The 16,345-nt window shown below is 43.0% G+C and overlaps 1 protein-coding gene across 5 annotated transcripts in view; it reads right to left on the bottom strand.

The window, feature by feature from the left end:
* LOC141047547 (programmed cell death 1 ligand 1-like) overlaps positions 1 to 16,345 on the bottom strand; it is a 129,943-nt gene that overhangs the window by 31,411 nt on the left and 82,187 nt on the right. For all 5 annotated transcript variants that reach the window (XM_073542637.1, XM_073542639.1, XM_073542638.1 and 2 more), the window contains 2 exons: positions 8,103 to 8,462; positions 593 to 883 (listed from right to left, as the gene is read on the bottom strand). In XM_073542637.1, coding sequence (XP_073398738.1) covers positions 593 to 883; positions 8,103 to 8,462 — 651 coding nt within the window. The remainder of the gene's footprint in view (positions 1 to 592; positions 884 to 8,102; positions 8,463 to 16,345) is intronic.

Raw genomic sequence — 16,345 nt, 5'->3', positions numbered from 1 at the left:
GCAGTTTTTGGAATGGTGTCACTTTTGGGTGTTTTCTCTCGTGTAGGACCCTCAAAGGGACTTCAAATGTGATGTGGTCACTGAAAAAATGGTTTTGCAAATTTTGGAAAAATGAGAAACTGCTGATAAACTTTGAACCCTTATACCTTACTAACAAAAAATGTTTTTGTTCCCAAAATTGTTCTAATGTAAAGTAACATGTGGGATATGTTATTTATTAACTATTTTGCATCACATAACTCTCTGGTTTAACACAATAAAAATTACAAATTTGAAAATTGAGAAATTTTCAATAATTTTGCCAAATATCCGATTTTTTCACAAATAAACGCAAAAATTATCGACCCAAATTTACCACTAACATCAAGCCCAATATATCATGAAAAAACAATCTCAGAATTGCTAGGATCCATTGAAGCATTCCTGAGCTATTACCTCATAAAAGGACACTGGTAAGAAATGCAAAAAAATGGCCAGGTCAGTAAGGTCAAAATAGGCTGGGTGGTGAAGGGGTTTTCAAAATAAAAGAAATAAGTGAGTAAACATAAGGCTAGCTATTTAACTGTTCGGAATTAAAGAAAACTGTGATTACCTGACACCGTAAAAGTGAGAGATGTTTCATTACGATTTATTTCATTCCAGAAGGTACAAGTCAGTGTTGTACTAGATGTTCCTGGGATTCTAACTACACTTGTGACATTGAACAATCTGTCAGCAGTTATCGTGTAGCTGATGTTCTGGACAACAGTGAGATTCTCCTTGTCTACCACCCAAGTGACATTGGCCTTTGGATAGCCAAATGATTGACAGGAAACTTCCCGGACTTTCTGTCCAGAGGAATTAACCACATCTCTGACTTGTGTTGTTATGTTCTTGTATGGTGCTAAGGAAAAAAAGAGTATTTTATTATACACTGCTCAAAAAAAGGAAACACTTAAACAACATAATGTAACTCCAAGTCAAATCAAACTTCTGTGTAATCAACCTGTCCAGTTATGAAGTAAGACCGATTGTGAAACAATTTCTGCTGCTGTCATGCAAATGGAACAGACAACAGGTAGAAATGATAGGCAATTAGCAAGACAACCCCTATAAAGGAGTTGTTCTGCCGAGGTTGACCACAGACCATTTGTCTGTTCTATCCTTTTTTGCTGTTGTTTTGGTCACTTGTCATTGCTCTCACCCCTAGAGGTACTGTATAGTAGCATGAGGCGGTATTTACAATCCACAAAAGTTGCTCAGGTAGTGCACATCAATGCGAGCTATGGCAAGAAGGGTAGCTGTGTCTGTCAGCAATTTCCAGAGCATGGAGCAGATACAAGGAGACAGACAGTACACCAGGAGATGTGAAGCAGGCTGTAGGAGAGCAACAATCCAGCGGCAGGACTTCTACTTCCTCCTTTGTACAAGCAGAAACAGGGAGTGGAGTGCAAGAACCCTGCAAAATGACCTCCAGCAGGTCACTAACATCCATGTGTCTGCTCAATCTGTCAAAAACAGACTCTATGAGGGTGGTATGAGGGCCCTATGTCCACAAGTGGGTGATGTGCTCACAGCCAATACCGTGCAGAGCAACTGGCAACACCAAGATTGGCAGATTTGACATTGGCGCTCTGTGCTCTTCACGGATGAGAACAGGTTCAAACTGAGCACATGTGACAGATGTGACAGAGTCTGGAGATGCTGTGGAGAATGTTCTGCTGGCTGCAAGATCCTCCATGGTGTGGGGAGGCATTTCTTTGGAGAGCCCCAGAGCCCTCCATGTGCTAGCCAGAGGTACCCTGAATGCCAATAGGTACCGATAGGAGATCCTCAGACCCATTGTGAAACCATATGCAGGTGCACTGGGCCATGGGTTCCTTCTGATGCATGACAATGCTAGGCCTCATGTGGCTCAAGTGTGTCAGCAGTTCCTTCATGGCGAAGGCATTGATGCTATGGATTGGCCTCCCTATTCCCCAGACCTGAATCCAATGCAGCACATCTGGGACATCATGTCTTGATCCATCCACCAATGCCACGTTGCAAAACATACTGTCCATGAGTTGACTGATGCTTTAATCCAGGTATTGGAGGAGATTCCTCAGGAGAACATCTGCTGCCTCATCAAGAGCATCCCAAGGTGTTGTAGGGAGGTCATACAGGCACGTGAAGGCCACACACACTACTGAGCATCATTTCCTTGTCTTGAGGCACTGTCGTTGAAGTTGGATCAGCCTGTAAATTGATTTTCTACTTTAATTTTGAGTATCTTTCCAAATCCAGATCTCCATAAGATAATTGATTTTGATTTACATTGATCATTTTTATGTTTTATTGTTTTTAACTCATTCCGCTATGTAGTGAATAAAATTTGCAATTGGAATATTTAATTCAGTGATATCTAGGATGTGGTATTTTAGTGTTCACTTTATATTTTGAGCAGTATACTACTGAATGCTGAGAAAAATGTAATGAACTCTACGTATTGTTTGAGCCTTATTTGGAAACTTAGCTCAATGACTAGGATGTATGGTATGAATTCTACATTAAAGGGCTCATACTCACTTGCGAGAAACACGGCTGAGTCTCATATGGTAATACCCGGCACTGCCGCCGGCATTAGGGAGCGGAACGTGCATCCAGGGAGCTAGTCTGATTGCCGTATGTGGAGTCGGGAAGGAATTTTTTTCCACAATGTGAAGCTTACTGTTTGTCACATGGGTTTTTTGCCTTCCTCTGGATCAACATGTTAGGGCAAGTTAGGATAGGGTCTGGGTTGAACTAGATGGACTTAAAGTCTTCCTTCAACCTTATTAATAATAATAATAATAATAATAATAATAATAATAATAATAAATTTTATTTCTATAGCGCCGACATATTCCGCAGCACTTTACATTTCAGAGGGGATTTGTACAGACAATAGACATTACAGCATAACAATAATCACATACAGTAGATTATAACAAAATACCAAGAGGAATGAGGGCCCTGCTCGCAAGCTTACAGTCTATGAGGGAAAAAGGGAGACACGAAAGGTGGGTGGTAACAGTTGCCCTGATTGTTTGGACCAGCCATAATGTTAAGTGTGTAACTGTACAGACACAGAGGGCTGATGGATGCATAAAGCATGTGGGAACATGATGCGGGGAACCTGGTTATGGTAAAACTTTTGGCTGTGCCACACAGGGATAGATTAGGTTAACGTGTTGAGGCGATAGGCCAGTCTGAATAAATGCGTTTTCAGGGCACGCTTAAAATTGTGGGGATTGGGGACTAATCGTATTGACCTGGGAAGTGCATTCCAAAGAATTGGCGCAGCACGTGTAAAGTCTTGGAGACGGGAGTGGGAGGTTCTGACTATTGAGGATGCTAACCTCAGGTCATCAGCAGAACGGAGGGTGCGGGTAGGGTGGTATACTGAAACAAGGGAGGAGATGTAAGGTGGTGCTGAGCTATGGAGGGCTTTGTGGGTGAGGGCAATAAGTTTGTACTGGATTCTGGAGTGGATGGGTAGCCAGTGTAATGACTGGCACAAGGTAGAGGCATCGGTGTAACGATTGGTGAGGAATATGATCCTTGCTGCAGCATTCAAGACAGATTGGAGAGGGGAGAGTTTGGTAAGAGGGAGACCGATTAGAAGAGAGTTACAATAGTCAAGACGAGAGTGAATAAGAGAAACAGTAAGAGTTTTTGCAGAGTCAAAAGTAAGAAAAGGTCGGATTCTAGAAATGTTTTTGAGGTGCAGATGACAAGAGCGAGCCAGTGATCGAATGTGGGGGGCAAAGGAAAGCTCGGAATCAAGTATGACCCCAAGACAGCGGGCCTGTTGCTGGGGAGTAATAGTGGAACCACACACAGAAATGGCAATGTCGGGTATAGGTACATTAGAAGAGGGAGGAAACACCTGGAGTTCAGTCTTTGACAGGTTCAGTTTCAGATATAGTGAGGACATGATATTAGACACAGCGTTTAGACAATCGCCGGTGTTTTCTAGAAAGGCTGGCGTGATGTCAAGAGAAGAAGCGTATAATTGGGTGTCGTCAGCATAGAGATGGTACTGGAAACCAAATCTACTGATTGTTTGACCAATAGGGGCAGTGTACAAGGAGAAGAGGAGGGGGCCTAGAACCGATCCTTGAGGAACCCCAACAGTAAGGGGAAGGTGAGAGGAGGAGGAACCGGCAACAGATACCGTAAAGGAGCGGTCGGAGAGATAGGAGGAGAACCATGAAAGAACGGTGTCCTTGAGGCCAATGGAACGGAGCATAGTGAGGAGGAGTTGATGATCCACAGTGTCGAATGCTGCAGAGAGATCCAAGAGAATTAGCATGGAGTAATGACCATTTGATTTAACTGTTAGTAGATCATTAGAGACTTTAATGAGGGCAGTTTCAGTAGAGTGTAAAGAGCGGAAACCAGATTGGAGAGGGTCGAGAAGAGAGTTATCAGAGAGATAGCGGATCAGACGGGAGTGGACCAGGCGTTCCAGGAGTTTAGAGATGAAGGGAAGATTAGAGACAGGTCTATAGTTAGCGGCACAGTTTTGGTCGAGGGATGGTTTTTTAAGTAGTGGATGTATGATAGCATGCTTAAATGATGAGGGAAAAATACCAGAAGAGAGAGAGAGGTTAAATATTTTAGTTAGGTGAGGGGTGACAGCAGGTGAAAGGGACTGGAGCAGATGTGATGGAAATGGGTCACTGGTGCAAGTGGTTGGGCGAGAAGATGCAAGGAGCCTGCTTACTTCTTCTTCTGTGACTGGTTCAAAATCAGAGAGTGAGTTAGATGCAGTGGGGGAGGGAGGACAGTGCATGGTATGAGGTGATTGGGAGATAATTTCCTGTCGAATCTGGTCAATTTTTTCTTTGAAGTAATTGGCCAGATCGTCAGCTCGGAGCTCCATGGTTGGGGCCTGTACTCTTGGGTTGAGTAGAGAATGAAAAGTGTCAAAGAGACGTTTAGGGTTATTGGATAGTGACGTGATGAGGGTGTTGAAATAGGCTTGTTTGGAGAGGTGAAGGGCAGTGTTGTATGTTCTAAGCATAAACTTAAAATGGATGAAATCTTCGTGTAGATTGGATTTTCTCCACAGACGTTTGGCGCACATGGAGCAGCGCTGCAGGAAACGTGTTTGCACAGTGTGCCAGGGTTGTCGCCGTCTGCGTTGTGGTGTTCTATTTATAGGGGGTGCAGATTCATCCAGGGCACTTTGAAGTGTTTCATTGTAATGCTTCAATGCAGAATCAGGACATGAGAGGGAGGAGATAGGGGCCAATGAAGACTGCAAGTTCTTCATAAGTTTCTGGGTGTTAATGGCCTGTATGTTTCTATAAGTCTGGACAGTGGGGGTGACCTGAGCAGCCTGGCAGTTCTTGATAGAGAATGAAAGAAGGTTGTGGTCAGAGAGCGGGAGAGGGGAGTTTGCAAAATCATCCACTGCACAAAGCCGAGAGAAGACCAAATCAAGGGAATTTCCGTCTTCATGCGTTGGAGAATTAGTAAGCTGCGAAAGGCCAAATGAGGAGGTTAGAGATAAAAGGTGAGTAGCAGATGATGAGAGGGGAAGATCAATGGGGATGTTGAAATCTCCCATGATGAGGGTAGGGATGTCACAGGAGAGAAAATGTGGAAGCCAAGTGGCAAAATGATCCAGGAACTGATGGGAGGGGCCGGGAGGACGATACACCACCGCCACTCGCATGGAGAAGGGGGTGTAGAGTCTGACGGCATGGTAGTTGAGGGATAACTTTAAATGTACATTTTGGTGATAGGAGCAGACCAACGCCTCCACCTGCTCTATTGTCTGATCTTGGGGTATGAGAGAAGTGTAGTCCCCCGTATGAAAGAGCAGCAGCAGCAGTAGTGTCTGACTGCTGGATCCAGGTTTCAGTAAGAGCCAGGAGGTTAAGAGAATTAGAAAGGAAAAAGTCATGAGTGAAGGAGAGTTTGTTACACACTGAGCGAGAATTCCAAAGTGCACAATTAAGAGAGATAGATGGCAGGCAGGGAATATTGATAAGATTAGAGGGGTTTCTGAGTGTAGCAGATGGGGGGTTTGACTTTCTATAACATGGGGGGCCAGGGTTGGGAGCAATGTCTCCTGCGACTAGGAGAAGGAGGATAGAAAGAGTGAGCAGATGGTTAAGTGATTTGTGAGAGCGTCTCTTATGTTGAATGGTGGGACTGACTGGATCTGTGCTGTGTAGCAATGTGAAAAGAGCGTGAGTGCTATAATTAATTATAATTATATTAATATTAATATTAATAATTGTGTTACTATGTTACTATGTCTGCATGTATTGCTATGTGGCCACACGCTCCGCTCTCGAATGCCTGCGGCAGTGCCGGGTATTAACATGCGAGACTCGGCCGTGTTTCTCGCAAGTGAGTATGAGCCCTAAAGGTGCATTTTTAAAGGGAACCTGTCATGTAAAAAATGCTATTAAACTGCAGATACGGGTTAATCTACAGGTTAATAGCTTTCTGAAGCAGCCTGGCACTTGCTCTGAGAGCCTAGCTGCCGGGAGGAAATTAACTTTGTTCCTTCTGGAAACCTCTGTCTCTGAAGCCAAGGCAGCTTCAGTTTCCAATCAGTGCATGATGAGCAGTGGCTGTAACCACACACCGGCACTGACTGACAGCCTGCTCAGCAGTAGAGCCAGCTGTCAGTCAGTGCCAGGGCCGCAGTTACAGTCCGCTGCTCACTATGCACTAAGCAGTGACTGAAGCAGTGCCGGACCACTTTTATGACTAAGAGCCTGACGCTGCTGGGAGGAATAAAGTTAATTTCCTCCCTGCAGCGGGGCCCTCAGAGTGGGCGTCGGGCAGATACAGAGTGCTATTAACCTGCAGATTAAACCCATAGTGTTCCCGTTAACTTAATGAATTGTTTTAATTAGTTAGACAGCATGAAAATAAGCACGTTTGCAATTGACTTGCTCTTTCTATCTGCAATGACAGCCTTTATCTTACATAGTGTTCATAGTCTTTCCATAGTGCTTGACCACTAGTGCCTACCTAGACCCTGGACTAGTGTGTGCAGGAGTTACATTACAGGAGATAAGTTAACTCCTAATATACCAGTCAGCTCTCTTTAGCACATTTCTATACTTTCACCACCCTCCACCTCCTTCTCAGCTTCTAACCAAGATACTGTAATCAGTCCGATGTAATCACAACCTCCTGGCACCCAGCATCTTGGCTTTCACTGCCCTAAATGGCTTCATAGCTCAGAGGTTAGAGTTCAACTGAGAAACTCTTTGAGTGTCTCTTATGAAAAATGCCCATCTGTTTGGTCTGTGGTATAAAGTTGGTGTGTTACAATATTGACTTTATGTGAAGTTAAGACAAACTTTTTAAAAGTTCTTGATAAGACATCGATAATATATGGCTAGTCTGAAAAACGAAAGCAATTGTTACCATCTACCTTCCATGTCTCCCCTATTCCCTCATAGACTGTAAGCTTGCGAGCAGGGCCCTCATTCCTGTTGGTATCTGTTATCATCTATGTGTCTATTGTTATGCTGTAATGTCTTGTATTGTCTGTAGAAGTTCCCTCTATAATGTAAAGTGCTGCGGAATATGTCGGCGCTATAGAAATAGAATTATTATTATTAATATATGACATTCGGGTAACATGTTTGTCAAATTCCTTATCTGGGGATTTATTCTGACGGAATATAGGCTGACCTGGATGGACAATGTCTTTTTTCGGGCTTCCTAGCTATGTTACCATGTCCTGAGCTGTATGCTTAATAAAATACACTGCTATCTCTATATGCAAATACAGTGATAACAGTGTATACTTCCATTTTGGTGAAGCGGTCCAAAACTGCATTGAAAGCTCTAAAAGTTGCAACATTTTTGAGTCTTTTGAAGGTTTTTTTACGCCAGAATTTTGGAGTAAACACCATGATAAAACATTACCAACGTGTTTGCCAAAAGAAGAAGGTCCTATTAGAATACAAATGGTACATTAGAATACAAATGTATATAATACATCAGTGTACTTTATTTTTTTTTTCAACTGTACTGAATGGTTGTCCAAGGTTTCAATACAACAGGGACAAGCTGTCATTTCTGCGTACATTTTAAAGACATAATGGAAAAGCAATTACCTTGCACGTCCAATTTTAGCACTTTATAGTCTGATCCGTGGGACGTTATAATGCACAAATATTGGCCTGCATCAGTCATCTTTACTTCATTAATGTGAAGAATGGCCCTGCCATTGTGCAGTTCATTTGATAACAGCTTTATGCGGTCACTGTAGTTTTTGTCTTGCAAAATTTCAATATCCTTGCCATTTATATGCTTTACCACCTCTACAGCGTCCATTTTTTCTCTGATGTGCTTCCATAAAATGTTCAACTTTTCAACATCTGTTCCCATGTCCAATGCGAATTGACATTCCATGGAAACATTACTCCCATATAATGCAATATAATTGGACTTTTTGGCTTCCACTGTAAACAACCCTGAAACGTAAAACACATATGTCAGGAAACAGTGTTGAAGTGATAAGTACTGTGGTGATTTCCTAAGTGGTTAACAAATACAGACTTTAACCATGAGCTCTGTGTAACCCTGCCCACACCACTGATTGGCAGCTTTCTGCCCAGGTACAAAGAGCTGCTAATCAGTGACAGCGGTGGGTTTATACAGGGCTCATGAATATAGAGGACTACAGGCAGCAGGTTTACTAGTCCCCTAGTAATAATCTCCTGCTGATAAAACAGTGATGTTATCAAGACTACACTAAGCAGCCCAGTAAGTGATGCATCACTAGAATCAGGATCTCTGTCTCTACATTATGCTGCTCTCAGATTAGGTGGCAAAAACCTGGTGACAGATTCCCTTTAATATGACAGCTGTCAAGAATCTGTAACTCCAATGGAAAGATATAATGGTCAATGAAGAGGACTGGTTGTTCTACATGGCAGATGTCATTTTACCATATGGAAGGTTTGAGCTTCCCCAGTGAGAAGGGTCCCAAGGAGGGTGGGGGCTCTTATATAGTGTCCATATGCCCTTATAGAGCATATCGACAGGTACTGTCATTGTGGATCAATGCTTTTTAGAGCAAAAAGTATACTGTGAAAGGGGATGAAATTGTGTGTTTCAGAGCACTTTATTACCCTTCACAACTAAAACAGTGTCTTAATATATCTAATCAACTAAAACAAATATATATGTTTTACAGAGGGAGATTCAGTGGCGCTGTGTATGAGTGTAATTCTAGCAGCAAACACTAAGACACCTGTCACAAGGGTGTCAAAGAAATTAGGTAAAATAACTCATAATATTAGTGTGCGCTTGGAACACTCATAAAGAAGAGGGAAATCTAAGGCTACTTTCACATTTCCGGATTTTAAATCCGGCGGGCTGCGGAGAAAAGTAGTCAAACCTGATCCGGTAGGAGCGGCAGCCCGCCGGATCATCTGTTTTTGCCGGATATGGTGCAGGAGAGGGAGAGGGAAAGAGAGTCTTCGCGCATGCGCTCTGCAAAAAAGCGGTCCAGCGCTGTCAAAAAACGTTGCATGGAACGTTTTTTTGCAGACGCCGGACAGGCATTTTTTACCGTTTCCGGCTAAAGCCGGACACGCCGCATGGCCATCAGGCGCAATGCGGCGATGATGTAAGTCTATGGGAAAAAAGCCGGATCCGGTGGCAGCAGGCGCCGGATCCGGTTTTTCCATTTTTCGCCGCATCGCGCCTGATGCTTCAAAACGGAAATGTGAAAGTAGCCTAAATTAGGTGGTTATAGAAAAAAAAGACAAAAAAAACCAACCTCTTATAAGTGCTCTTTATGTAGCTGGATAATAGCGAGAAAATAGCAATTAGAAATAGACAATTGTAAGACCTCAGAAGGAGTGCTTACGGGAAAAAATATATATATATAGATGCTGGTGGCAATCTTAGCTCCAACCTGAACAATCACTAAAAACTAAAAAGGCATGAGTGAGGGTAAAAACCTGAAATCACTGAACAGGTTATATACTGCAGGGTAATTCTCCCTGATAGCAGCTTAAAAACAAGTCAAAGTCAAATTGCAGCCTGTGAACGGCTGTGCAGAGTAGCCGCAATAGTAAATGCACAAGTCAGACAGCGGTAACTGTAAAGATAATGCGATGTGAAGTCCTCACTCCAGTAAGCGGTGCGGGTTAAAATAGCGTTTTTTGCTCCAGCGCTTGGAAAAAGAGGGGGGGTTTGTACACAGGGGTATAGACGAGTACAGGGGCTGCCCCGGCCGGTGGCAGCCTCCTGTCAGTGTACCTCCAGCTGTGGAGCAGACGTGAGCGGCCTCTCGTGCTCCCGACATCTGTGAGCTGCTCCAGGTATACAGGACCTTCGTGATGTGAGTCAGCACATGACCACGTCGGTTTCACTTGCTGGTGGTTGCGGCGGGGACCAATGGACTTTGGAAAGTCAGGTACCGCTCTCTGACTTGTGCATTTACTATTGCGGCTACTCTGCACAGCCGTTCACAGGCTGCAATTTGACTTTGACTTGTTTTTAAGCCGCTATCAGGGAGAAGTACCCTGCAGTATATAACCTGTTCAGTGATTTCAGGTTTTTACCCTCACTCATGCCTTTTTAGTTTTTAATGATTGTTCAGGTTGGAACTAAGATTGCCACCAGCATCTATATATTTTTTTTTTTTTCCCTTACGCACTTCTCTTGAGGTCTTGCAGTTGTCTATTTCTAATTGCTATTTTCTCGCTATTATCCAGCTACATAAAGAGCACTTATAAGAGATTGTTTGTTTTCCTATAACCACCTAATTTAGATTTCCCTCTTCTTTATGAGTGTTCCAAGCGCAAACTAATATTATGAAATATATATGTTTATATGCAAATTATATATGCCTAATGTAGATAAAAAAGTGATGGGATAAAAAAAAAATATACGATACCAATGGCAAAAGTATAGACACAAAGAGTATGTGTAAACAGGTAATTAATAAGGGAACTATTGTGTATCTCACTCGTATAATCATATGTATGTATTATAATGTAATTTATCTGTAACAATTAGCAGACTAGATAACACAAAATTACTTTGTCTCAAGGTGTGAATTATTCAAAACTGTCTTGTTATTAAAGGTTTTATTCAATGGAAACTAAACCTCTGTTCACATTTCATTTTTTTTGGTTAGCGGAATGCTTTACATTGGGACTATATCCCATTGTATTTTCTACAAGAACACTCTTTTGGCACATGTTCTGCTGGATACCTTTCCCTCCTCCATCTCTGCCCCTATGGCCGGCCTTAGACTACGGCCGGGATCACACACAGCGAGATACGGCCGAGTCTCGCAGGTTAAAACCAAGCTCTGGTGCCGACACTCCAGAGCGGAGCGTGCAGCCGCACAGCACTACATGGAGCTGCACGCTCCACTCCGGAGTGCCGGTGCCAGAGCTCGGTTTTAACCTGCAAGACTCGGCCGTATCTCGCTGTAGTGTGACTCCGGCCTAAATGGTGCCCTGTGCAAAATTGCTCTTCGATGATCCTCTCCTAATTGTTTTACGTAGAGCACATTTGCGGGCATGTTTGTATGTGAGAGAATCCAGGTGTATGGAGCTGCGGTCTACTTTACTTCCAGCTGATATGAGACCTACAAACAGCTAAACATGGAGGAGACAGGTGTGTGGATGAAGAAGACTGCAGTGAATGACTGCACACTTTCAACACAAATCTGAACAACTCTTTAACATACTAACAGCAAAGTGGTTATACAATAAAAATAAATAGCAAGTCTATCAAGCGAATTTTGAGTGATTGTTTGGCATTTTGAATTTACACAAAAGAACTCCTCAGTCATCATGTTGCTCTCTATAGTTCTAATCATTCTTTTTCATAGATACAATATGTACCCCTTATAGTCTATGGGCATGCTCATTGCTCACATATAGACTTTTCATCCAAATTGTCAATCAACCTCATTGATTCAGGTAAAAAAAAAAACAGATAGCGTTCGGTAACCATCTATTCTATTCTGATTGCTCTCTGTTTTTACTGTTTAATATTTAAACTTATTTTTTTTTTGCATATGTGTAATAAAAAGATGGCACACTAATGGCAGAGCTCTCTGATTTTTCTCAGTCACAAAATATGGTAATCTAAAAGAGGTCTTCCTGTGCAGCGTGAGTGACCGTGTTTATTGCAATTCTGTCACTGTGTTCATGAACAAGAAGACTTAAAAGGGTTGAACTGAATTTTTAAATCATCATAGTATATAACTTCCCAATTGATGGGGGACCAACCACTGAGACCCCCACCAATCCTAAGAACAGGGCTCTGAAGGGCCCCTTCTGACTGGAGTGGAGGTCAGAAATGAGCATCTCTGTCAATTTATTTGTAGTGGAACTTCCAAAGACCAGTCCAATGCTGCGCTCTGTTATCTCCAGTGATCCCATTAGTACTGAATGGAGCAGAAGTGTGCATACTTGACTAACCCCCATTTCAGATGGCCATTTTTGGGACTGGTTGGGCCTCAAAGATAAAACACACAGTGACTGGGAAGTGACTACCTATGCGTTTTTTTGTAAGGGATATCTTTCAAACTTTAAGCTGTTAGATGAGATCATTTTGTTGATGGCTAACTCTCCTGAGTCCCCCATACACAACTTGGCAATGCATTGTTGTGTTCTCCATGAGAGATGCTGACAGACCCCTCTGATCCCTCCAGACTCTTCTGCCACCTGCATATGCCTGAAGAAGAAAAGGATCAGCTGTTGAAAATGTGATGTGCCTGATCCTTCTCCCCTTACACATCAACACAATTTGCTAATCTAATGTGTATTCGAACCTTAGAAAATGATGACAAACCAAATTTCTTTTTTTTCTTATAACAAAGTTCTGAATTCTTTTTTACACCACTAGATCCCAGTCATAAGCCTCTCATACAGCCAAATCAGATCTCATGCTTTGCACAAAGGAAGAGCTACATCCTGAAACTCAGTGTCTGCAAACTGAGATTCTGCTTTGGTTTTTAGTCATTTCGCAAGGTTCATTAAAGGGCTGATGTTGACTTTTAGTCAGGACTGGCGTTTGTGGCAGGCAGACCAGGCAGATGCCTAGGGGCCCCACCCACAAACGGGGCTGTTGTGAATTCCCTTGCTCGAAGTTCTGAGCCGAAGCTCCCTCTGCTCCCTCTGGTGGTTACTGAGAGTAGTGGAGCTGGCCAGGTTGATGGAAGTTCCCCACCTGACGACGATAATTGGGAACCTGGGATTACTGGCTGGGAGCATATAAGTGAGCTGGCTGCTCTTGGAAGTAGCTGGTGATTTCCTCCATGTGTATTTGGAGTTCTTTTCTCCCCTGCCTGATCTGCATGGTTCAGTTAAGTGATTATTTTGCTAATCCTTTGCATCTAATCTGGTTGTGCCTTTTTTTTGCTTTCTGCTTTGTCGCTAGGGTTCAGCGTGCTCCCTGCTGGGGGCAGCGCTGGGCCCTGCTTCATATGTTACAGCTTGTTCAGTCCCCTGTTAGGTTAGTATCTTTTTGCTTTGCTTCCAGTTTATACCAGAGTGCTGATCTAGTTGGGGTGAGGTCGTGTGGCCTCAGGTTTTTTGTATATCAGAAGTGTTGGACTTTTTTAGGGCTTTGTGTGTGATTGCAGACAGTATCTTTTCTGTCCTGTCCTGTCTAGACAGCTTGGGCCCCACCATTTGCTCAGTCTGTTCTCTGCCTGTGTTTGTGTCTCATCTTGTCTCACCAACAATATATGTTTGAGGGCTGTCTATTCCTTTGGGGCTCTGTTCTGGGACACTTTAGATTTCACCTTTCTGTCTTTAGGCTTAGTTAGTTCTCCGGCTGTGACAAAGCGTCTAGGGCATCGTAGGAACACTCCATGGCTACTGCTAGTTGTGTTGATAGGATTAGGGGTCTGCAATCCGCTTAGTTACCAACCTCTCTGGTCTTTTGGTGGCTTAGCCTGAGCCTGCCATCCTCCTCAGTGACCCATTCATAACAGAATCACCAGCCCAACCGCAGACTCTTGGGTACTCAAAAGAAGGAAATAATTGTAAAAAAAAAAAAAGTGTCAGAATTTTTTTAATAGATTTTTTCCTCTTTTTCTCTGGGGCCGTAGGAGGATTTTTTCTTTAATGGAGACTAAGCAATTGTCCAATCGTGTTGAGCAGCTCGCTGCTGAAGTGCGGGGAATTTCTGTCTATCTTGCTCAATCATCTGCTGTAGAACCAAAGATCCCTACTCCTGATGTGTTTTCGGGGGACCAGTCAAAATTTTTGAATTTCAAGAATAACTGTAAACTATTTCTTGCTTTGAAACCTAATTCATCGGGGAGCTCGGTGCAGCAGGTTAAAATTGTCATCTTCCTGCTGCGCAGGGATCCCCAGGATTGGGCTTTTTCTCTGACTCCTGAAGATCCTATTCTGGCTAATGTAGATGCGTTTTTTCAGGCCCTGGGGTTGTTGTATGATGAACCTAATGCTATTGAGCAAGCTGAGAAAACCTTATTGGCATTGAACCAGGGTCAGGATTCTGCAGTTATATTGCCAGAAGTTCCGAAAGTGGGCGGTCCTTACTAAATGGAATGATGATGCCCTAGCAGCTCTCTTTCGGAAAGGTCTGGCAGAAACTGTAAAAGATGTTATGCTAGGATTTCCTGTCCCCTCTGGTCTTAACGACTCCATGTCATTAGCCATTCAAATTGATCGACGTTTATGTGAACGTAAAAGTACGCGAGAGGTGGTGCTGCCTTTTTAACAAACTTCTGAACCCATGCAATGTGATAGGGTTTTGTCTAGGGAGCAACGTCAAGAGTTCAGAAGGCGTAGTAAGTTATGCTTCTTTTGTGGGGACGCCTCCCATGTTATTTCTGTCTGCCCTAAACGAGAAAAACGTTTTGCTCACGCATTTGCAGTGGGCAGTGTACAGCCTAAGTTCCTGTTGGCAGTTACCTTTATCTGCTCCTTGTCTACATTTTCTGCTAAGGCCTTTGTTGATTCAGGAGCAGCTTTGAATCTGATGGATCTTGACTTTGCCAAGTGTTGTGGTTTCCCCATGGTGCCCCTGACAACTCCTATTCCCTTGAGGAGGATTGATGCTACCCCTTTGGCGGATAATAAACTCCAGTTTTGGACCCAGGTGGTAATGCGGGTCGCCCCGCACCATCAAGAGAATTGTAAATTTTTGGTGTTGCACAATTTACATTATACTATTGTACTGGGTTTTCCTTAGTTGCAAACCCATAATCCTATTTTGGATTGGAAATCTCTGTGGTGAGTTGGGGTTGTCAATGTGTTCTTAGTGACACTCCTGTTTTCTCCACTTCTCCCCAGTCTCAAGATGTTCCTGACTATTTGTTCCGCGTCTTTGCCTCATCATAGGAGTTATGACTGTGCAATTGAGTTAATGCCCGGTTGTAAATTTCCCAAGGGTCGGCTTTACAACTTATCTGTACCTGAACATGAAGCTATGCGATCTTATATCAAGGAATCATTGGAGAAGGGTTATATCGGACCATCCTCTTCGCCTTTAGGTGCTGATTTTTTCTATGTGACCAAAAAAGATGGCTCATTAAGGCCATGTATTGACTATCGTTCCCTTAACAAAATCACTGTTAAATATCAGTACCCGTTACCCCTGATTTCTGATTTATTTTCCAGAGTTAAAAGTACTTGTTGGTTTACCAAACTTGACCTCAGGGGGGCATATAATCTTATTCGTATCAAGCACGGGGATGAATGGAAGACGGCGTTTAATACTTCGGAGGGATATTTTGAGTAACTGATGATGCCTTTTGGGCTCACTAATGCCCCTTCCGTCTTCCAATCTTTTATGAACGATATTTTCCGGGACCTTGTGGATACGTTTTTGATCATTTATCTGGATGATATTTTGATTTTTTCCAGTGATTGGGATTCTCATGTGGAAGATGTCCGGACTGTGTTCCGGAATTTGAGGGAAAATACTCTGTATGTTAAGGGAACGAAATGTCTTTTTGGTGTACAGAAGATTTCATTTTTGGGATTCATTTTGCCCCTGTCTGCTATTGAAATGGACCCGGCCAAGGTACAGGCCATTTATGATTGGGTTCAGCCCACTTCTCTGAAGGCTCTTCAGAAGTTTTTCGGTTTTTCTAATTTCTACCGTAAATTTATAAGTAATTTTTCTGGTATTGTTAAACCTCTGACGGATTTGACCAAAAAGGGCGCTGATGTGGTGAATTGGTCTCCAGAGGCAGTCTCGGCATTTCAGGAGCTTAAGCAGAGATTCACTTCTGCTCCGGTTCTACGGCAACCTGATGTTTCACTCCCATTTCAGATGGAAATAGATGCTTCTGAGATTGGTGCAGGAGCCTTGTTGTCTCAAAGAGATCCGGTAACTTCTA

This window comes from Dendrobates tinctorius, unplaced genomic scaffold (genome assembly GCF_039654945.1).
Source record: "Dendrobates tinctorius isolate UK_male_01 unplaced genomic scaffold, ASM3965494v1 ptg000128l, whole genome shotgun sequence".
Lineage (NCBI taxonomy): Eukaryota > Metazoa > Chordata > Amphibia > Anura > Dendrobatidae > Dendrobates > Dendrobates tinctorius.
Note: the sequence above shows the minus strand (reverse complement) of the source record. Positions and strands in the feature narration are given on the sequence as shown.